The 24,611-nt window shown below is 40.2% G+C and overlaps 1 protein-coding gene across 2 annotated transcripts in view; it reads left to right on the top strand.

The window, feature by feature from the left end:
- The window catches only part of Asb15 (ankyrin repeat and SOCS box containing 15), a 29,743-nt gene extending 12,421 nt beyond the window's left edge, over positions 1-17,322 (top strand). The window contains exons 2-10 of one of the 2 annotated variants that reach the window (XM_050145902.1): positions 1,048-1,156; positions 3,293-3,345; positions 3,434-3,565; positions 5,161-5,319; positions 8,387-8,632; positions 10,242-10,413; positions 11,982-12,552; positions 13,336-13,489; positions 17,032-17,322. In XM_050145902.1, the coding sequence (XP_050001859.1) occupies positions 1,050-1,156; positions 3,293-3,345; positions 3,434-3,565; positions 5,161-5,319; positions 8,387-8,632; positions 10,242-10,413; positions 11,982-12,552; positions 13,336-13,489; positions 17,032-17,189 (1,752 nt within the window). In that variant the 5' untranslated portion in view covers positions 1,048-1,049 and the 3' untranslated portion in view covers positions 17,190-17,322. The remainder of the gene's footprint in view (positions 1-1,047; positions 1,157-3,292; positions 3,346-3,433; positions 3,566-5,160; positions 5,320-8,386; positions 8,633-10,241; positions 10,414-11,981; positions 12,553-13,335; positions 13,490-17,031) is intronic. The other variant, XM_050145903.1, reaches the window with a different exon arrangement.
- Positions 17,323-24,611: the final 7,289 nt, after the last annotated feature.

The raw sequence follows: 24,611 nt of genomic DNA, 5'->3' as shown, positions 1-24,611 counted from the left end.
CAGAGGATGAACCACCAGACCAGGCTCTGTCCAGAAAAATGAAGCACGAAATCCTCACGAAGTTAGAGTTTCTGTGCAGCCTGTCCAGAGGCTGGGGACCTTGATTATCAGCACAGCTAAAGCTGTCTTTCAAGATTATCTGACCTTGAAAACGGAGAAGACACACGGCGGCGTCTGTCAACTGCGTCTGGAAATTGCTGGCAGACTTTGTTTCTGTTTCTCCCCTTCAAAAGGCACAGTACCGTGTCAACAGTCAGAAGGAATGCATTGGGCTTGGGAATTCTGCTAATGAGTGATAATTTCATATTGCTTACTCACACCACTCGGGGGCTATTTTCGGCTTCTATATTTACTAAACTTTCTGCCTATAACCAAAAAAGCTGACTTAACATTAAAAATAGATATTTACTCTTCTAATGTAAGAATAAACCAGTGAGCCTTCTCAGTTTTTTTTTCTTCATTTTTACCTGTTATCCTCAGGAGAGACAGACTGGTCAAAAGCTCTGGCTTGTGATAAATGAACAGAAATGATCAGAGGACTAAATGGGGCGTCTTCAGAAGCACTAGGCCCTGGGTCAATAGCTGATGTTAAGATGATCCTCAGCTCAAATGTGCAAATGATCCGAGAGCAGCAGACCCGATATCTGAGGGCTCTAGAGAATATGAAAGGACCACTGTGGACTGACCGCTTCTCTTCCAGTTCAGTTCTGAGTTTCTAATGTGCTGTATAAAATGATGGGCCCGAGTTAGTATCCATTAGAAGTTTGATTAAAGACAACAAGCCTGTCTGTAGACGGCGCTGGAAAGTCAAAGTTCAAAGCCACAGATATTCAAAGGGCAGGTGATTAAAAGTTTCAGCAGAACATCTGAAGTTAATAAAACGAAGTTTACATGTACGTGGATTAAGTTCTTAGCTATGTGTATATATTTACCAAGGAGAGGCAAATGTATCCTGTTTTTCATTTTGCATTTGTTATGTTAATTACACCAATTGTTCTGAATCCCTTGTTGAGTATAAGAAATTACCTCTTTCAAAATTATTTGCAGATATGGATATTAATGATGATCCTAATGAAGACCATCTTGCAAGTTATGATGTTCAACTCTGCATTCAGGAGTCCATTGAAGCAAGCCAGGCTGTATTCCATCCTGAAAGGTAGCATTCCAACCAACTGCCCTCAACAGATTTCTTCATGGCAGTCATTTTGCTGTGAGACACACTCCTCCTCTATAAAAAGCTTGCTTCCCCCCCATGGCACACATACTTTTTTTCTGGTATGAAGTATAACATCTTTAAAATATCAACTTTGCACATGTTTTAATAATCTGATCTACAAATATGCATCTCATGTAGAAAGTGGAAATTTTTTTCAAGTGGGAAATTCCTAGCTGGATTTATTTAGAGATTGCCTATATTCTAAATTATTGTGACGCTAAAAAGGATAATGCATAGAGTCTGAACAAATTTATATGTAAACAGGTTTGTACACAACACATTCTGCCATCTTGCCAGCCAACCTTTGTGAGTAAGCACATTAAAATAGACATGGAATTGATGTTACAAACATAGTAACACCAGAATCTTAAGCCGCTAAAATGAATTCCTGTCATACATGATACATAATGAAAAAAGTAGACCTTAGTTACCTTTATGTTCTGTTTTCTTTTTTTTTTTTTAAGGTAAACAGACCTTTTTTTAATATTTATTTATTTATTATGTATACAATATTCTATTTGTGTGTATGACTACAGGCCAGAGGAGGGCACCAGATCCCATTTCAGATGGTTGCGAGCCACCATGTGGTTGCTGGGAATTGAACTCAGGACCTTTGGAAGAGCAGGCAATGCTCTTAACCTCTGAGCCATCTCTCCAGCCCTAAACTTCTTTATTTATTATGTATACAATATTCTGTCTGTGTATATGTCTGCAAGCCAGAAGAGGGCACCAGACCTCATTTACAGATGGTTGTGAGCCACCATGTGGTTGCTGGGAATTGAACTCAGGACCTTTGGAAGAGCAGGCAATGCTCTTAACCACTGAGCCATCTCTCCAGCCCCCTTATGTTCTGTTTTCATACTTAGGATGTTATAGTCTGGAACTTAGCAGTGTTTGTGGGTGTGTTCATTGCTATGAAATTACTGCCTTTGAGCTGTGTGTGCAGTATACCCATGTGTGTGCATGCATACGTGTACACGTGTGTTCATTCATGGTCTCACATGAGCACAGTGCACACCCCTCTGGGGAGGCCAGAGGTCGATATTGAGTGGCTTCTTGCCTTTCTGTTTAAAAGAGGATCTCTCACTGAACATGAGTTCAGCTAGATTGCCTAGCTGGACAAGCCCCAGGCATCCTCCTGTCTCCGTCCCCAGTGCTGGGATTACAGACATTTGCTGGTGATCTGAACTCAGGTCCTTATGCCTATATAGGAAGCACTTGGCCAGCTAACACTCATCCTGCAATCTTCTGATCTTGAACTTTTGAAAGTGAACATGTAATAACACTCTGGTTTCTCTTCAGATTGTATAAATCTTTTAACTTTGAAAAGTGTGCATGTTACAGAACATTTCCAGTCTTTGACTTTTTCATAGTCCTGAAACCTCCAACAGAATTTAAAACCCCAGAGCTCACCACAAGGCATTCAGAACCCTACAATGTTAGCAGATGCTTCTGTTTAATAAAGCTAACACCTTTGTTACGAGGCTCCTGTTTCCATTTAAAAAGTACATGTGTCAGCTAATTGCCTTGTGGGCCTAACTCATGACTCGCTGGGCCACTGACTGGACGTACATTCAGTAAATGTTCTACCTACTAATCAGTTGATTAAATAACATGTGTGTGTATCATTAACTCCCAAGTGTCTCTCAGCAATTACTAAGAGCCAAGTAACTTTTATCGAGCACATAGTGTTGGAAGTTTGAGAAGTCTTAGCGATCTTCCTATTTAACCCAGTCCAGATGAAGAAACCAACACCCAGAAGGGCTGATGGACTTGCCCAGAGCCACAAAATCGGGCCCGCACCAGAGCCCTTGCCTCTGGCTCCAGCCACTCCTTCCATTTCTATTATCTAGGGAGACCTCCCAACCCCTCTTATTCTGGTGTTTTGCTCTCTTCACTATTACCCTCTCTGCCTGACTCCTGGGAAATTTAAAGTGGAATAAATCAGCTATACAATTTTCTTGCAAATTTTGATGATCGCAGATATTTACAAAACTGCATTTTTATTGTTAAGATCCTTAAAATACATCACTAGTACGAATATGGCTTGTTTTTTTTTTCTTTTTTCTCTGCTAGATTTGTACCACTCAGTGACCAAAACAGAAAGCTTGTAGAGGCCATAAGGCGAGGTGAGTGGGCATGCGGTCTACAGTGAGGCCGAACCGGAAGTTCACCTTGTCAGGGCCAGTGTGTAACGGGTCCACACGTTTCCTGTAGGTCACATTTTTGAGCTCCAGGAGTATGTGCAATGTAAATACGCCCTGGATGAAGCTGACGAAAAAGGATGGTTCCCATTGCATGAAGCCGTAGTTCAACCCATTCAGCAGATACTTGAGACTGTTCTGGATGGTAAGAATACAGGACAACTTTTGTTCAAAGCTAGAGAAGAAATGTGTACATCGTGGGAGTTCCAAAGGAACCTAACAAGCAAAGATAAAATAGCAGAACAAAAGACTAGTACAATTTGTGGCATCCGCAACTCAGTCTTTGTATCCATTCACCTAAGAATGTGGTATAGGACGGTGGAAAGGTAGCGCTGCCACTCGTGATTGATCAAAGTGTTTCACAGGTTACAAATTAGTTGATTAACATAGGAAGTTACTTTTCTTTTAAAGTACATTTGAGGGACTAAAGAGATGGTTCAGCACTTAAGAGCACCTGCTACTCTTTCAGATGACCTGAGTTTGTTTCCCAGTGTTCCCATCCGGCAGCTCACAACCACCTGGAACTCCAGCTCTAGGGGATCTGCCGCCCCCTTCTGGCCTGAGCAGGCACATGCACACATAGACACACACACACATACACCTGAATAGAGAAATAAAAAAATAAACCATTTCTAAGAGTTAATTTAAAAATTTTCATCTTCAACTATTCTTGATCTAGTTTCCACAAAAGGATATGTTTACATATTATAACAAATAATACAATTGTCCTTGCATTTCATTAATCTTTTTGTAATGTAAACATTACTGTGATACGAGGCAACAGGAATCTTTTAGATGTCATTTTTCACACTTTGAACAGAGTCTCACTGTAGACTAGTCTGACTTTGATTCTGCAGTGAAACTCCTGCTCGCCTCTCACGACTGTTATCAGGATTGCAGGCATGAGCCACCACATCTGACTTCTATGGTAATCTTACGGGACTATCATTAAATACGCAGTCTGTCGTCACCCAAAACATCACAATGTGATCAAGACTATATTTAACAAAACAGTTGAAGATTCTAAATCACTTTCTCTCATTCGAAACTTGGTTGATACCTTTGGGGCTATGGAAGAATATTTTCGTCTACACACAGCTCAGACGCAATAAATGTTCACTGGAAATGGGCTAAGGTTAAAAAAAATCACTGTGATAAATTAACACATTGTAGTTTAAGTGTTTTTACACACATCAGCATTTTATAGAACATATAAAATGTCTCATTATTTAATCTTCAGTGTTGCTTCAGAGTTGCTTTTAGGAATGAGAAGTATTTGATAATTAGTTAGCCAATTAGAGAATTAGATGACCAAACTGATAAATATAGATGGTATTTATGATATTTCTTCTGTAACACAGTGAGACGTTCATTCAAATATATTTCCCATTTACATTCTCCATTTGAAAAACCAATTTCATTTCCATTTACATATTTAACAGGATTGGAGAACTGATTTACAGTGTATTCAGAAATGAGAATTAGTAATCTATTTTAAGGAAAAACTTGTTGAAGCATAGGTATTAGTTTCCTAGTTGTCAACTGGATTAGCAAATCTATGTGTGTTTGCTAATCCTCTCTGGCCTTTGATAATCTTTTTATTGTGTACTCTCTTATCCTTCAATTTTCCAATTACTTTGCTCAATATTAAGTGTATAATATTAGGTGATTCTGATTTACATAAAATCACATAGGCAGATATGTTTCTTAACTTCTCAACAAAATGCTTTTACAACTCAGCATCCTATAAGACAGTTTGGGAATTCAAGACTTGCGATGGAGAAACACCCTTGACTCTGGCAGTCAAAGCTGGCCTGGTGGAAAATGTCAAGACATTGCTAGAAAAAGGGATCTGGCCCAACACCAAAAATGACAAAGGAGAGACTCCTCTTCTGATCGGTAAATTGTTTTTTTCTAGAATTTTTATAATTTGAAACAAACGTAAATACTTAACAAGTGTTCCTTAGAAGTCATGGTACACTGGCTATAATCTGTTGCCTGAATACCTTCCCTGGTGCAACGCCTCCATGCTCCCAGCCCTGTTTCGCCTGCCCATGAATGTCATTATCCTGTCCCACAAAGAGTATCATGAAAGATGGCACAGAGTTTAACTCTGAAATATAGAGCACAGATAGCCAGAAGAAGCTAAATTGGTTCAGTGGCAAGGTATCATCAAGTCTAAAGGAATACCTTCCAGGTCAGTCAGAATTGAAAGGGAGGGTTGTGTGTGCAATATGCTCTCAGAAGAAGGGTGTATGGCAAGCAGTGAACACCCATTCCACATCAGAACAGTCAAACTGGACTGAAGGAAAGAGGAGATTCTGAGCGAGGCACTGAGCCTGCCCCGAAGGATTTGCAGCGGTGACACTGGGCAGGAAGGATGGCAATCAAACCTTGCCATGCCTCAGCTTCTCTGGCTAATGTCCTCTGCTAATCGCTGAACGAGAATCCACTGACTGAAGAAGAAAGAGGTTAGACTGACTGTGTATATGTGACCCAGAATAACATTGCCGTTTCTTGGAGGCAGGAGAATGGAATAGGAATTTGGGCTTTGGCACTTGAGATCTGTGGATTTATATCTGCTGGGAGACTATAATAATGGGCATCACACATGCTCACATATGATGGTTGCACAGGGAAAGAGATGTCATGCTAAAGCCAGATGCTCTGCTAGACATCCTGGATAGAAAGATATTGATTAAACTTTTGCTTAAAATGTAAGAGGAAAAGTTAATGTAAATACTACAATGAAGGTGCACACTTAGAGTAAATTAAGAGTAAAACATCATCGCATCTGCAGAAACTCTACAGGGACTTATTTCCCTGAACTGTCTTTAGTAATATGGAGATGTCATCAACAGGACTTTTAAAGTTTTACAAGAAACAGATCATCCACGTCAGTGTAGCGGTTTTGCTTTGGGGCTACTTTGAAATTTGTTTCTCATGGCTTATTAACTTGCAAAGGAGAGATAAGAGGGCCAGTGTTCCTTGTTCCATGTAATTCCATTTTTAAAATTCTTCTTGACTTAATTCTTCGCCTTTGTATCTATTCACCAAGTCTGCTCAGATGGCAAAAATAAAATAGCTTAGCTCTGCTGAGGGCTGCTCCTCACACCCAGCCCTCTGGCGCTGACCTGCAATTCTTTCTTTATACATCACCGTCGTGTTACTTGTTGAGTGGTAGGTATCAGATTTGTGGTGATCTTATTAGGGTTTTTCTGCTCTTGGATGGACTCTCTGCTCATCCGAGGGATATGGTATCACCTTTCTTCTGCTTAGTAGTCTTGCTTACCCAGACCTGGGAGGGGAAGAAGCTCTGGGAACTGTTTCCACGGGTTCTCGGATCTACTGACCTCCACCCTCCACGACTTTCCACATCCACACAGCACTTCATGTCACTTCTTTCTCAAGGTGTGAGTTCCTTTCTCTCAAATCGAAGCATACCCTCCTCGGCTGTTTCCTCTTTTACTTTCCCAGTCCGTACCCAGATGTCTCGGAACTCCTTTCTCTGTGCGCTTTATGAGTCAGAAAAACCACTCAGAGCTACTCTGAAAATCATTTATGTATGCAGAAAATGACAAATTAGAACTAAAAATGGAAAGCCAGAAAACCACATGTTTCCAAGAAAATCTTAAGTAATACTAAGCAATTCTAAATTGGTGGTTTTCAAATTCTATAGAACATATATGTAAAGTATACATAAAAGACTAAGCATGAAACTGTATATATAAGTTTGTCCTTTATTATCAACTCTATTAAACTAATAATGTGCCTTATGGATTTAAATACTTCAATTGGTTATTAGTTTAGACCAGTGGTTCTCAAACTTCCTGATGCTGTGACTCTTTAATATAACTCCTCATGTTGTGTTGACCCCCAAGTATAAAATTACTTCATTGATACTTCATAACTATAATTTTACTACTGTTATGAATTGTAATGTAAGTATCTGTCCTGCAGGATGTTTGATATGTGACCCCTAAAGGGGTCGTGACCCACAGGTTGAGAACCATGATTTAGATTATCTTTATGGATTGCCTGTGAAGGATGACTCTCCACCATTAGCATTATTGTTTCTGTGAAATAATACATTCTTCCAAAGTATTAAGAAGTGAAAATATGAATTTTTAAAAATTACTTTAAGTTGAAGGTTCCCTGCATATACTGTTGTTTTCATGAAGAAGTAAAAATTTCACTCCGTGTGTTTCACACATGAGGCAGAAAGAAGGGCAGCTTCCCAAAGGGAAGAGCCTCATTCTGTGAGGTTTTCTTCCTTCAGAAAAACCCTGAAACAGTGGCACTAAGATAGAATCGGGCTCAGTCCTCTCTGCGGTGATAGCAGCTAGGATGAGGTAACACACCACAATTAGAGCCACAGAGGCGAATGGACAGTTATCAACACACGGTGCAGTGGGAGGAGGAGATGAATGTCACCTCCCTCACAGGAGCACGGTCCAGTTCTTCACGTGCTGACTGAAGGACACTCTGTTGACAAATGCTATCTTTGGTGGGGAAGAGAATACGTGTTTCTATGGGGGGAAAACCTACTAAATATTGATATATGGAGCACCAGAGTCCAAAATGATACTGACACTAAGAATAATTTGTCATGTTCATATACTGGGTACTATACTAAATGGTTAATATGCATTATTTAACCTGTACAACCCTTTAGTTTGTTGTTCCCATTTTTTGGAGAAGAGGTTAAGATTTGGAATGAATTCACAAAACTTTCTATCTTGATGATGAACATTTTTCATGAAGATCTTACCCCACTCTGAGTCTTGAAGACTTAAACTTCACAAGGAGAAATTAGGGCCTGAGAAAGAGAAATCATATACCCTTTTACAGAAGAAATGGATTAACTTCTACCTATTTTGATATTAGTTTAATTCCACATTAAGTGCTCATGTTGATACAGCAACTTCATGGTAATATTCCTGTTCTTTTGTGAAATTATTTCAAGCTATAAAAAAGGGCTCCTATGACATGGTATCGGTGCTGATTAAATCCAACACCAGCCTTGACCAACCCTGTGTCAAGCGATGGTCAGCAATGCATGAAGCAGCTAAGCAAGGCCGGAAAGACATCATAGCCCTACTGCTGAGCCACGGAGGCAATGTGCACCTGAGAGATGGGTTTGGAGTCACGCCTTTAGGGGTTGCTGCTGAGTATGGTCACTATGATGTGTTAGAGCATCTGATCCACAAAGGTATGTGGAATGAGTTATCCTGTCCTGATCTCAGACTCTCCTTTTCGCTCCCCATGCGCTCTTTCTCTCCTGAGTTTAAATGGGTGAGGCTTTAAGTCCTAGCCCCTCATCAACCCCCAAGCCCTGTTGAAGCCCTTTTGATTATGACCTGCAGAGATCTGCGTGACCAGCCCTAATTGCTTTTTCCAGACAGTCTAGTTTCCATATAGATTTGGTGGGAAGGGCTTTTCTATTGTCTTTGCTGAATTCTCCTTCATTTTCTGCTTGTTGATGTCATGGTGTCATAATCTCTTTTAACTGGGACTGAGAGGTTGGCTCTACCTCTAAATCTATTACCTTCTTTCCCAAACCCGATTGGTTGCAAAGTACCAAGGTCTATCTTGTTTTCGTGTTGCTATCTGTCATCTTGGTCAGGTCCTTCCCATCTTCCCCAGACCATGTGCATTTTTGCTATTCTCCAGGTTTCCATTCTGCCTGCCAGAGAATCCATACTATGCACTACAACTTCGTCCCCCTCCCTCAGCTACAGCCTCAGTGATGTATTCTACCCAAACACCACTTCCATTGCATTATTTAGAATTGCTTTTCAGGCTTACACTTCACTATTCCAATCCTGTGTGCCCCGCTTTAGGAAACTAGAATATGAGTGTTCTCTCTGCCTCAATTTAGGTGAGATCCTTGCTCTCATTTGGAATAATATTGAGCAAAATTCAGCCAATCTCTTGAGACATTCTCATAAATCCTTTCCTAAGTCTCTTCAACAGATGGTGTTATTCCCCACCCCCAAGACTTAATGATGCTTCAACTGTACAACCAGGAACGAAGAAGCTCAATGCCTAGCTCCTAGCTCTGCCTACGCTTTATGAGACCCTTGTCTACTTAAGTGCCCAGACCCCAGATTCCTCATCTATAAGTGTACTGCACGATCCCCAAAGGATCTTGCATGGGTGAAAACTGGCATTTTTGTGCTTCCCAAAATCACCTAATTATGACATAACTTCTAGAAATATGCTCCACTAGTTTACAGACAATGAAACAGAGACACATTAAAAACCCATCCCAATTCGTGACGATAATAAGGATTATCAGATCCATAATCAAAGATGACTCTCTCCCTTATTAAGCTGATCCTACTAAAGCTGTCACCCCAATGTCATATACTGTATGTCCTCTAGTTACATATTCATTTTCTCTTTCAGCTCCTTTAGTCAGCTCAGTTCAGCATAGGGCCACATGCAGTGGTCACACTTCATGGGTAGCCATAAATATTTGTTGGATTGAAAGAGTGTTGTCATCAAACTAAAGTCTCATGATCCTATTTCTGGAAACATGCTCCCATCGTGGCAGCTGACTCGCGTTCACTCGTGTTTTTGTTTTTACTCATACGGAGTTTGTGATTCCCTATCCCTGAAAGTTTAATAAAAGGAAACATGTGACCTAACTGTTATTGAAACTTTTTTTTTTAAAAAAAAAACCAACAAACAAAAAACAAACATAGATAGTCAAAATTCTATATTGCGAAGCTTTAACCGGGAAGGGCTAATGGATGACTTTAACAGACTAACTTAACACCACTCAGCCGGCTAAGCCACGTGCTTTACACCACCAGGTGGGGATGTGTTTGCTTTGGCGGACGATGGGGCATCTGTGTTATTCGAGGCAGCAGGAGGTGGAAACCCAGACTGCATTTCTCTCCTGCTGGACTATGGAGGAAACGGTAACGTGCCCAACAGAGCAGGGCATCTTCCAATACACCGAGCTGCCTATGAGGGACATTATCTGTGAGTAAGATATTGAGGTGACCCCTTTAGGTTCTGTATATAATACAATCTCACAGTATATGATATTCCCCAAATCGCAAAGGGAAATATTCACACATTTTATATTTCAATGCTTAGAATTGATTTGATAGCTTTTCCTCTTTCATTCTATAATCTTGATTTTTACAGAATGAATTTATTCTATTCTTTTAATAAAAATTATTCCTTATAGAGAAATAAAGTTGTACATGAGAAATCTTCACCAACTGGCAAGAATGTCTTTCTGTGTTAAAAAAAAATGATTCAACAAATGGCTGGAAAGTTTCTAGACATTTTACCATTGACTGAGGATTAGAATTTGTAGTAATACTGTGCTTTATTCCAGTTAATTCCTAGCATTGCCAGGCTATACATAATACTATAATGGTAAATGTATTATTGGATAGAAAAGATTCATTATAAATTTAAATTTCTTTTTCCCACACAAACAGTTGGGTGAACATTTCAATCATAAAGTATGTCATACCGACACAGTGACAGAAGTCTAGAATCACAATGTTAAACTATTCACCAAGAGACGATGGTTTTAAGAAATTAACAACATCTCATAAGTTCAAAAAGTTTGAAGTAGCTAGGCTTTCTTATATCTGGTGGCCACACTGGCAAAGTTAAGGGACCAAGGACGCATAATTGATGTGAAGTGACATGTTGTTAAAGTCTACCTGGATTTACTCCCAGCGTTCATAAATTCACACATGATAGCTCTGAATTAGGCACAGGAGATCAAGTTATCCTTGCTTGTGGCCCTCAGAAATGCCTAGATGGTTAGTGAAGTGTGAAATTCACAAGTATTCATCACATGTATTTAGAAACACGAGCCAGGGACAGTTATTTCATCTGGATGGATGGAAGTTTGACTGAATATTAAGATTCTTGGTTTCATAAAAATTCACTTGTGAACTGTATAGGAAGGAGTCAAGATGTACATGGGCAAAATTAATAGATGGCTTCGGAATCAATGAAAAAGAAAGAATTAAGAGAAATTATTAAAACTCTATCCCTTCCTTCTATATAGAGCTTCTGACCTCAGGTAAGTCATGTTCCCTCTTAAGTCTTTCTATTGTTCATCTTTAAATTAAAGGGTTATATTTATGGTGTTCAAGATCATTTGCCAACACTGCACGGTTTCTATTGGTCAGGTTTATGCAGTGTGTTTCTCTGATATCAGAGGAACCTACTCTCTTTGGCATTTTTGCAATCACACCTGTCAACTACATAAGTTTTATTGTTAAGAGACAAACTCTAAAGTAAGGAAAGTCCTGAAAACTCAAGCCTAGACCCAAACATGTAAGATCCTGATCTTCTTTGAGAATTTTTAGCATGGGAAACTAATCAAAACTCAGATAAATTACATTAAATTAAACAGGAGTCTCTTCACTTGCGAATGCTAAAAGGTCCATACAGAGTTATATAGAGGAAATATGGACAACTAAACAAACTGAACTCACTTCTCTAATGAGAAAATTTTGTTTAATTATTTTATTTTCTTTATGCAATGGGATGTTTACGGAGTGGTTTGTTTGTTCTAGGGCTCTGAAATATCTCATCCCAGTAACATCCAAACATGCAATCCGGAAAAGTGGCCTAAGTCCAATCCACTCAGCAGCGGATGGACAAAACGCCCAGTGCCTGGAACTGCTGATTGATAATGGTTTTGATGTCAACGCCCTGCTTGCTGACCACATTTCTCAGAGCTACGATGATGAGAGAAAGACCGCGCTTTATTTTGCTGTCTCTAACAATGACATTCACTGCACAGAAGTCCTTCTGGCTGCAGGTGCCGACCCCAACTTAGATCCCCTCAACTGTCTACTTGTGGCCGTGAGGGCCAACAGCCATGAGATTGTCCGGCTGCTTCTCTCCTACGGGGCTAATGTCAACTGCTATTTTATGCACGTGAATGACACTCGCTTCCCCAGCGCCATCCAGTACGCCCTAAATGACGAGGTTATGCTGAGACTCCTGCTGAATAACGGCTACCAAGTGGAGCTGTGCTTTGAGTGCATGCACGGAGACATCTTTGGAAATTCATTCGTGTGGTCAGAGATAGAGGAAGAGGGACTGCCAGGATGGACGTCATGTGTAATAAAAGATAACCCGGTGAGTTGCATTCTTTTCTTCATTTTGGGTTGGTATCCTAACTCATGATGATCTCAAGAATCTCCACGTTTTGGTTTTTTTTTTTTTTTGAAACCTCCCCCCAGTTGATCAAGAGTATGTTGCTTAACTTTTATTCATTTATAAAACTTCTGCATGTCTTCCTGTTACTGATTCCTAGATATATACCATTGTGGTATTAAATTCCAGCGAATGACTTTGGTATTAAAGGTATGAAGCTTGTTTTATAGCCCAATGTATATTCTGTTCTGGAGAGTGTTCCATGTTCTAAGTAAAATATATAATCTACAGTTTAATTCATAAAATTTCACTTATTTAAGGAGGCTACTGAAATCAGTTTTAATTTATATGCTTCTTAGTTTTGACTTATTACTGTAGACAGAGAAGCATAGAGTGGGTCAGGAAATAAGGCTGTTTTTTTTTTCTTGGATTGGAAAGAGAGTGCCAAACCACTTTAAAATGTATGCAATTATTCAGTCATGTCCAGTTGATGGGACATTGGGGCTAGAGGGAAAAAAGCTTGGGTCTTCCATGTCATGGTCACTCTGCTCCAAAGAGAGCCCTGAATATGCACTTAGTCTTATTAGTTCAATGAAATAATTGTGGCATCTCTTTTTCAGTTCTGTTCATCACAAAATAATATTTTCCTTCCTGTAAAAAGATGAAGAGAAAAAAAAAGATGAAGAGTAACTTTTCATAGCAATGCTGATTGTGTGTATGGGATATTTGACATATCACTAAATTAACCCTTATCAATTTTCTCAGTTCTGTGAGTTTATTACAGTTCCGTGGCTGAAGCACCTGGTGGGCAGCATTGTCCGTGTACTAATAGATTACATGGATTATGTCCCTCTGTGTACTAAACTGAAGTCTGCACTAGAAGTACAGAGAGAGTGGCCAGAAATCCGCCAAATAATAGGTAAAAATGAAAGTCTCCTTGACTTTAAATTTTCTTTGTTTACTGTGCGTATGTGTGGTTGTGAATATGACTGTGTGCTTCTATCCTTAGAAGAGCTTACAATTAGCAATGACCATAGTCGTCCTGAGCATCCTTCACACACCAAATTTGGTGTGGAAATACCAATTTCCTGCAAAAGGAAAGAAATAATAAATGATGATTTCCGATCTGAGGGAGGAAACGCATGAGAATGATCTGGAGCATCCATCTGCTCTTACCGGGCAGCTAAGAAACTCAGTGACTCCCAGAATTGGGTCAGCAGAGTCCAGGAGCCAATGTGATTCAGTGACCGAACCAGACCATTCAAAATTCAAAAACACAGTTGTTTCTATGAGTAACATAAGACATGTTCAAAATGTCTTAACACGTGAAAATGATCTTTTCAAAGGGATTATAGAAAACCAGTGATGTTGAAAATTGTTAAAAACACAACAATTTTTTCTGCCTTGTTTATATTACACATGTCACAAATAATCAGAATATATGAGCAAAAACTCTTTATGAAAATGTCTCAAATAATAAGTATAAATTAATATAGCTACCATTGTCTACCCTGAATAAATGAATGGATGTGTTTTTACACCTTGGTGACTGTCAGTATCATACTATGGAGGTCCCAAATGGGATAAATTAATTGCCGAAGAAATCAGACATAAGAATGATCAAACTGTGGATCAGCTACCACCATTCAAAAAACAGAGGATCCAATGGGACATGGAACTACACCATGGCAATACATTCCAGCCATGAGAAAACATAGGCATATGGGTTCTTCAGTGATTAAGTGACGTGATAGAAAATGGATAGAAAAAGAGCTTGAAGATCAAAAGATTTTTTTAAAGGATATTGATAACGTTTTAATCCTTCAGTTACAGGAATGCCCCAGAGGAATGGCATCTGATGCTGTCTTCTGGCCTACCTATGCATATACACATTCATTTGCACTGCCACACTCATGTGGGCGTGCGCACACACACACACACACAAACACACATACACACAACAGAAAGAAATGTTAGGAATGATTCACTTCAATGATGAAAGTGACCCCATTTTTCTTCTACTTGATTATAAAATTTTAAATTACAGGGGCTGGAGAGATGGCTCAGAGGTTATGAGCATTGCCTGCTCTTCCAAAGGTCCTGAGTTCAATTCCCAGCAACCAATTGGTGGCTGACAACCATCTGTAATGGGGTCTGGTGCCCTCTTCTGGCCTGCAGGCATACACACAGACAGAATATTGTATACATAACAAATAAATAAATAAATATTTTTTAAAAAAATATTAATTACATTCTTTGAATACTAAAACAAAGTTAGCCTTGGTGGCATGTGCCTGCAATCCCAGTATTTGGAGGCCAAAGCAGGAAGGTCACAGTTTTATCCATCATATAATTAGTGTGGGGACAGATTGCTTAGATGAGGAAACTTTCATAGGGGGTGACAACTGTATGTAAGAACCATGGTGGTTTACGAGAGAAGGAAGAATGAAGGCTGGCAAGGCTGTGCGAGCATCCTCTGTGGCTGACAAAGTTCTGTTTCATAACCTGAGAGGTTAGCAAAAGCTGCGCATCTGCCTGATACTTGTACCCTATGAAACTATGCATGTTTGTAGGTAGTCTCATGTTTAAAAATTTCAAACCCAAGAGGCCTAAATGGTTTGGCTATTTCAAAATGAAAACACCACTAAACCATAAATTGATTTCCAAAGTTTTGGGCCCGGGGAATAACAAAGCCAGGATCTGAGCCTTGTTTATATTGCTTGGCCACTCATCTTTTCCTGCCGTAATCACTGTTATTTCTGTCATAAGGAGCATGGACTTTGCCAGGAAATGAGAATTAATGGTCCATGTGTTTTTATTGCAATTGATTTCCTACGTGTGATGATTTTAGAAAGATACTCCAGGTAAGGATGAAGTCAGGGTGCTTTTCTGTTGTTTTGGTGGTTTATTTCTGCAGCTAGCTTGTCGGCTAGTTGCTGTGAGCCTGGTAAACCACTGGATGTCAGGGTTCCTTCAGTTACAGAAAGGTGGTTGGTTTGTTAAGGAACAAAATAAAACAGCTCTTTGATTAAATGGGGGGAGGGTACATATTTTGGTGATAGTATTTTCACCTCGAGTTTATAGAAAATGTCATAATTTATATATGTATCTCAGGTTGGTCTCAAACCTGTGACCTTCCTGCCTGCCTCCAAATGCTGACTCCATATGCCACCAAGGCTAACTTTGTTTTAATATTAGAAGAATGTGATTTGAAATTTTATAATCATATAGAACAAAAATGGAATGATTTTCATCATTGAAGTGGATTGCCCCTAATGTTTCTTTTGGTCTCTCTCTCTCTCTCTCTCTCTCTCTCTCTCTCTCTCTCTCTCTCTCTCTCTCTCTCTCTCTCTCTCTGTGTGTGTGTGAGTGTGCACCCACATGAGTGTGGCAGGGTGGCAACACAAGTGAATGTGTATGTGTGTGCATATGGAGGCCAGGAGTCAGCATCCGATGCCATCCTTCTGAGCCTTTCTGACTAGGTAGGCTGGCCAGTCAGGGTACTTCAAGGATCTTCTCCCTAGTATTGGGATTATAAGCAGGCACACCACGTCTGCATTTTCCCTTGGGTTCTGGGATACAACTCAAGTCTTTAAGCTCACACGGCAAACATACTACCTCCTGAGCTGTCTCCCCTCTCCCATAACGTTTATTGAATGTTATGATCCAGTGTATCAAGATTTATCTAGCTGTTTACATGAACTATTTAGCCTCAGACAATCCTATGCAGGAGATATTATTGCTGTCCATCTGACGTAAATGAGAACTCTAATTATATGGGTTAAGACACTTGTGCAAGGTCACACAAAATAGCACAGGCAGGATCTTAATCCCAGCTGACTGAGCCCAGAGCCAGCATTTGCTTGTGTACTTGGACTGTGCTGCCCCTTCACTGGTTCTTTTCGTCAGCATAAAACATCAGTGTTTAATTCTAACATAAAGTAAGAATTTGAAAAATTAGATTTACATATCATCAGATACATAAAGTTAGTATCTGGTGTGTAGCAGACACTGGAAACCAGCCTCAGAAGGAATTGTGGGTGACCTATAAAATCATGCAGTGATGTTTTACTGACAATTATTCATCAGAAAGACTAGTCGAAAAGACAGGAAGTAAAGAAATCTGTCTGCGTAATATGTAGTTATTTAACAAAGAGAAATGTGTGACCATTTGCTTTTGAAAATCAAAACTGTCTGTTAAAAAACTGTAGTCAGATGCCCATCGGGAGCCAGGCTTGGCTCCTGGCACAGCCGCAGATGGAACTCCCATCCTCTTGGAGCTGGAATCTGGAGGAAAGGGCTAGAGGACTTCACCGAAATGTAAATTGAGGTCAGAATCATCAGCTGCTAACAGTTTGCTCTTTCAGAAACCATTGCTCAGGCTGCTCTGAAACAACCTGTACCTCAAATGTAAAGCCAGTGGAACGTCTTAATTCCCTGCCTGTTTTCCATTTCTCCTAGAGAATCCTTGCTCCCTCAAGCACCTTTGCCGGTTGAAAATTCGCAGACTTATGGGACTGCAGCGACTCTGCCAGCCAGCCTCCATGGAGAAGCTTCCTCTGCCGGCAGCGATTCGAAGATACTTATTATTTAAAGAATATGATCTCTATGGACAATAGCTAAAGTTAATATCACTTTTCAATGATATTTTAAAATGTGATTCTTAAAGTGTTTTCAAATGTGGTTCCCCTAGAGAAGTCATTGGGATCGTTTTGTATTCTTAAGGGTATTTAAATCCATGGAAAATCTGGTAGTTGTGTCGTATCCCTATAGGAAGAACATGTACACTCCTAAAGACTTCCAGGTTCCTAAGACAAGCAATATCCTGTGTTTGAACTTCTACTGACTGTCTTCAGTTGTTACAAGTCTTCAAATCCTCCCTACCAGTTGAATGTCAATGACTGAGAGTCTAGGCTAAAAAGCAAATAACCCCTTTCTTAAAGCCCCACACACATCTGCCAGCTGCCGGCCTGTTCTATTGTTAGGACCACTGTTGTAGAAAAGCTGCTGGGTACTTGCCGGGTCACCCTGTAACCTGGCTCCCCCACCCTCACCCCCACCCCCAGCCTGCTACTCCTTGGCTCAGGTCCCCTAACAACTTCCTTGTTGTTCAATTTGAAAACCAACTTTCACCCCCTCTTCCTGTTGATTCTTGTAGCATCTAACTCCGTTTCCTGTTCCTTCCTTGGTTTTCGTCATACAGATATGTCACTCTTCCTCCTCTCAGCCCTTCTTCTGGCCCGTGTCTCTGCTGTGTGTCACTCTTCCTCCAGTCCTCTAGAGACATGCCCCCTGGGAAACTCCATTCATGGTTGCGATCCTATTGCTGGGGACTATAGCATTTACAGATGAAGTTCACCCTTCTGTCTCCTGTGCTTCAGGTCTGACAGTGGCAAACGCTGACGTAAAGGACATCTAAACACACAGGTAGCTTCCAGCTCAACATGTCCTCAAATCCTCCCTTCACTAAAGGCTTCCTCGGCACCTTCTGCAGTTCGACAGCAGCACAATCAATTCGCTTTGCAGGAGAAAAAGACCTGGTAGCAGTCTTGACGGGCCCTTCCCTTGCCGGGCATTTTCTCACCTGGCTCATTCAGCGTGCCAACTCACTACACACCATTGAGTTTCTCTCGTAATGCCACCATTTCCTGCCCAGTCCCACAAATTCCACTCTACATCTGACTGTAGTCTTCCTTTTCCTGAGACAAGACATTGCTGCTTCTCTGGCTTGCCTGCCTTTGTCTTCCAGAGTCTACACACAGCATTCCAGGATGGCCTTTCAGAGACTCAACCATAGTTCATTCCCTTGCAGAACATCACCCCCATTATCGTGGGATATAAATCTTGAATTCTCACATGGCCTCCCTGCTTACCTATCTCCTTTCTCTTTAGCCTCTCTGCATCTCCCCTCCCACTCAGCAGAGTCATTGTAGCCGTGTCTTCTAGAGCAGATCCCCCCAGACTTTATGGTTTTATATAATAAAATATGGTTTTAGTAATAAAAAACAAGGTCCATCTATAATCACCATTTCATTTTTAAGAGGGGTAATTCCTTAGAATGCTAGACAACAAGATGGTGGTCAACTCAGTTGTTAAAATGGATTGATATTAGCTTTGGAAGACTGGCCACACTGTTATCATCTCCGCAGTGACACGCTAAACTTCACTGTGGTCCCCAAGTCTTAGGATCCCTTTGATGGGAATCACTATAAACCTCAGGACCTTTATGCTTCCATCACCCTCTACCCGAAGATCTCTTTTTCCTTGCCCCTCTCCCATCAATTAACTGACCGCTACACTGCAGAGCTTGGCTCAGCTGTTGCTCCCTCTGGATGGAAGCCCCTGCCCAGAGCTGCTCATACGGTATTGTACTCAGCTACGTCACACTAGACTGGAAGCTCCATGAGGGCAGGACCATGTCCCCTTTGTTTCCCAGTGTGTGCTCAGAGCCAAACACATTCCCTAGAATGTGAATGTTACACAAGAGCTAGACAGAAATAATCAGTGACTTCATGGTGAAACGAGAGGTTTGAATCTCTGACTTGGATGTGTACACTTAGTAATGTAATTTTTTAAATGGATTATTCTTACATTATAATAGTGTATTTTTTACATTTATTTTGTTGTGAGAAGGAATATTCTCTTGGTAGTAATATTCCACTAGTTTGTAAATTTTCTGACATGCATTTGCTTTCAGTTATCTTTGAAAAATACGTAGTTCTGGAAAGAAATCTGTATCCTTAGGGTTATGGCTATACTGTATTATATTTCCTTGAGTATTTTTAATACAAATCATATCATAATATGTTTACTGTGAACTGTGATATTTCATGTATAAGAGTTCATAATTTTTGTACTGCTTTCTTCATTGTGCTTAAAATGTACTTTTATAGATACTGCTTTAAATAAATGAAAAATAAAACCAAAGCTGTAAGTCTGCTGTTTGACACTTCAGATATTATATGTATTTGGGGTAAATAAGCGCAAGAACTATTTGGATATAAAGATATAAACTGGGTGCACATGGTAAGGTTTTTAAGGTTATTGCCTTGACTTTTTGAAAGAACAGAATTTTTCGTAAGAATTAGAAATGGTGCCGTATCTGAAACTCGTTACAATTTGGACCTTTCCGACGACAGTGCTTCTGTTTTGGGGAGAGCCAGGTGGAAAGAAGAAAGAATTCCTGTCTAACAAGGACTGTGTAAACCCTCCCGTGTCATTTATCTGGAAGAGGGCAACAGCTGCTCCCCACGGCCAGGCTAAGCAGCCAAGCATGCTACAGCGGTGCCAATGTCCCCAGTGTGCACTGGCGGGGTGTGGAAGCCATCTCCCCATGCTGCCAAGCCGCTTGGGGCTGTTTTGGTCACTCTAGCTCTTGTTAGAGTCATTCAGAGAACCCGGGTGGGAAAGAGTGGAAATGATCTCCCCCTGAGTGGGTTTCGAGTTAATTTTTAGGCTGCAGTCAAGTCATACTTGAAAGCTTGTTCTTCTTGAAGAATTTGGTTTAATCATTTAACACTACATGACATATTTCCATGTGGAAAAGACAATGCAGAAGACGAGGAAAAAATTATTTAAACATGCAACTCGGCCTTCAATGCAGGATTTTTAAAAGATCAATATATGTATCACACAGCATAAAAAATAAAAGAGTCATGACAGAAAATAATTAATCTTTTTAATAATCCCATTTACTAGAAATTCTTATCGAAATTTGAGTTTTAAGTCCCATTACTCTTGTGTATGCATCTACCTCCCAAATCACAAATTGTTTAAGATATATAAAAAATTATATCTACTTCAATTTATTCATTAAAATATTAATATTACACATGCATATACACAAATACATTGTAGTACATGTGTCGGATATATGTGCACTTAATGTAACACTTCTGTACATATACACATTCTAATATATCATACTATTGCAATGCCATATTGTCTTAGTTAAGGTTTAATTGTTGTGATAAAACACCATGACCAAAAGCAGCTTCAGGAGAAAATGGTTTCTTACAGCTAGTAGCCAGGGAAGTCAGGCAGGAACCTGAGGCAGGAACCTATGAAGAAGCCATGAAGGGGTGCTTGTTACCATTTATACCACTGGTGAGCCAAGGCCTGTCCCAAAAGGGGCGGTCCCCAGAAGGGGCAGTGGCAGGTCCCCTTGGCTCGTGAGAGATAGATATGCCATACAGAGAGAGTTGAGGTATAGAGTTTATTTAGTGGGTTATATAGGAGAAAGGGAAGGGGAGGGAATAAAGGAAGAGGGGAAGAGATAAAGGAGAGAGACAGAAGCTACCTATCCAGAAGAAGGGCTGAGAGAGAGGCAGGGGAGAGCGAAAGAGTGTTGGCATGCAGGAACAGCACAGGCTGGAGACCAGCTTGGCTCAATGGAAATGGGTGGGGCTTGTCTCTTAAAGGGACAGAGTACCCAGGTGACAGACCAGACCAAACCAGCAGATTACAACAGTGCTGTTAACTGGCTTGTTCTCCATGGGTTGCTCAGCCTGCATGTATGTCACCCAGGAACACTTATCCAGGGGTGGCATCACCCAAATTGATCTATAATCTAGATCAATCTATAATCAAAAAATGGCTCACAAACTTGCCTAGAGGCTAATCTCATGAAGGCATCTTCTCAGTTGAGCGTTCATATTCGGAAATGACTCTAGTTTATGACAAGTTTACCAAAACTAACCAGTACATGTATATGATACTAGAACATGTACTTTGGATGAAGCATGCATTACCTTAAGTGCAATATTCCAGGCACAGAAAGGTAGAAATCACAAGATCTCACTTGATGTGGGACTTCCCTCTGTATGCTGTGATTACCATTAATGAATAAAGAACTGCTTTGGGCCTATAGCAGAGCAGAGCTAGGTGGGGAGGACTGGACTGAATGCTGGGAGAAAGAAGGGCTGAGTCGAGGGACACCATGGAGCTGCCACTGCCTGAGATAGATGTGCTGAAACTTTGCTGGTAGGCCACAACCTTGTGATGATGCACAGATTAATAGAGATGGGTTAAACTGAGATGTAAGAGTTAGCCAATATGAAGCTAGAATTAATGGGCCAGGCCGTGATTTAATTAATATAGTTTCTGTGTGATTATTTCAGTTCTGGGCGGCTGGGATGAACAAGTGGGCCTTCCTCCAACACTTATATGCAGAACCTCAAAAGACAAAACAGAAGCAGACTATAGGAGTTACCATAAATTGTTAGGTAAAAGAGGGTGTTGGGTATATTTCAATCAAATGATACCAATTATCAGACATGAATAATTTTTAAATGTTTATACAAACATGGTGACTGTCATTAATAACAAATGCAGTGTATATTTGCACGTGAATTACTTTTCTCCTTTTTCTAATGGAATATTTGGAAGCAGGCAACCTAAGGATTGAAGGGTTTATTTTGGCTCATGGTTTGAGAGGGTCCAATTCACTGTGATGGAAGAGGCATAGCCATAAAAAGAGCATGAGGCTGTTTTCTCACATTTGGCTGAATAAGGAAACGGAATATTGAAAGTTGGTTGGTACCCATCTGGCTTTCTTTTAGCTTGTTCACTGAGTTTAGATCCCTAGCCCATGGGGTAATACCATACACTTTAGGATGGGTCTTCCCTCCTACATTAATCCTCTCTAGAAATGCCCTCATAGGCATACCCAGAGGTATGTCTTCTAAGTGATTCTAAATCCAGACAAGTTGACAATGAGGATTAGCCATCACAATGTAAAAATCACCAGAAGAGTTTTGCTTCTTGTTCTGCAGAGACATGAGAAGAGTTGTCCCTACCTGCACACTCATCCTCCATGAAACCATCCATTGCCACACCTTCTCCACTATGCTGGGCTGCAGAAGAGGCTCAGCTCCACGTTCATCTTTCATAAAGCAACCTGCCACCATGCCTTCTCCACTTTGAGGGGGTTTATCTCTTCAAACATGAGTCAAATCAATTCTGCATCCCGCAAATTTATTTTTGTTTGGTATCTGGTCACATCAATTAGAAAAACAACCATTACAGAAAATTGGGGCCAGGTAGTTGAGCCATTGTTTGCTAAAGCTGTTGAGGTGGGTCATAGACGTTCTGAACTAGTTTGTAGAAGTGAGGAAGTTTAGAACTTCAGGCTAAACACATCCAAGAACACTCAAGAGTGTTGATTCTAATAACAACCTGAAAGCTGGAATGTCAACATAAGACAGGTAATGCAAACTTGCTCATGAGTTCTCACAGGAAAATGAAGGAAGACATCAAGACCTTGAATAGAGATCATTGATGACATATTATGACAAAGCATCAGACTGCATTCTGCCCATGTCTTAAAAATTTCAGTGACTCTAAATTAAAAAGTAATAAACTGTGTATTTTGGCAGAAGAATACAGCATAATATCCAGGCTGTGGCATAGTTTGTACTCGCTTCTTCTTGCCAGGTTATGGCAAGCAAATATAGCAGAAAGATAGGGAAAATGTGGTGTTTGACAAGGAAAGATACTTGGACCTAAGTTAAAGACAGTGTGGTAGGTGCAATTGTTACAGATTTTAATGACTGTGGCTATGATCTAAGAGACTCACATATGACTTGAACTGGCACCAAAACTTGATGCAGTGTTGTATTTACAGGCCCACAAGATGCAAGAGTGAGGGGGCCATGTAAGCTTACTTCCAACTTCAGAAAGCCTTTGAGACCAGACAATAAGTAGCAAGGTGGGATTAGCTACAAGACCTCTTGAGCAGGCTGGTGTAGAGCTGTGGATATACAGCCTAAGCTACTGTGGAGTCTCTAGGATACTGGAGATGCCAGAAATTTGGATATCTGCTGAGGAAAGCTGAACGTGTCAAGTGGAGGTAGCCTGAGGAAGACCATGTAGGATGCAAACAAACTAGTTGTAGAAGGACTGCCTATGTCCATTAGTGCCCAGATGTTACTTCATGACCAGCTGCAATGCCTGGTACTTTCCTTTTTGGGCTGCTGTCTTTTTTTAGTGTGATCTCTCCTTGTTGTGTCTCTTTCCTCCCTTTTGGAACGACAATGTTTACTCTGTGCCATTGTTTGATGGATGTATGTGACATGTTTTGTAATTTTTTTTGACATGGGTTCATAATTAAGACATTACCTTGAGTTTTAAAAGAGGCCTTGGACTTTCAAACTGTATCAGAGTTGTAAGGCTAAATTTCACTAAAGACATTTTGTATGATGAGATGGACATAGCCAGTGGGGGCAGGGATAGAATGCTATAATTTGAATATAAAATGTACCTCATAGGTTCATGTCCTTGAATGCTCGTATATTTGAACACACATTTAAACAGCTGGTGTTGCTGTTTTGAAGGTGATAGAAGTTTTAGGAGGTGAGACTGAGCTAGAGGAAATATGAGAGAACCTTGAGACTTCATAGCCAGGTTCACTTTGCTAACCATGTCTGTTTCCTGGCTGCTGACCCAATGTAACCAGTTCCTGTATACTCCTGCTATGTCGCCTGCCATCAAACCTTCCCCAACATGGTAGATGGTGGACTACATTCTCTCAAACCATAAACCAGAACAAATCCTCCCTCCTCTCCAAAACCTCCCAAAAAAAGAGAAAGAAAAAGACTTTAGATAGTCTCACCATAAAAAAGATAAGTATGTGAAACAGTACATATGCTAATTCCCTCAATTTAATCATTCTATAATTATAATACATATTTTAAAACAGCATGTCCTATCTCATCGATAAATGAATGGAATTTTGTCAACTAACAAACATTTTAAAAATATGAACTGCTTTAGCACTCTTAGATGAATCATGCAACTACATGTATCTGATCATTAAGACAGACACTGAACCAGCGTATAATAATACGCTTTACACATTACTAGTTTCTAGATTCTGAACAAGCTGTAAGCATATCAATCATTACACATACATAAAATAGGTACATGAGAAACCTGCATTCACTTGTTATTATTACACAGTGACAGAATTAGCGCTTAAGGTGCCGAAGTAAAAAGGTTAATTTTAAGGAATAGGACTACACGCTGTCAGGATGACATCTGAG

Source organism: Alexandromys fortis, unplaced genomic scaffold (assembly GCF_014885135.2).
Source record: "Alexandromys fortis isolate MF-2015 unplaced genomic scaffold, M_Fortis_MF-2015_v1.1 scaffold_34, whole genome shotgun sequence".
Lineage (NCBI taxonomy): Eukaryota > Metazoa > Chordata > Mammalia > Rodentia > Cricetidae > Alexandromys > Alexandromys fortis.
This window is presented reverse-complemented; position numbering and strand designations above follow the sequence as displayed.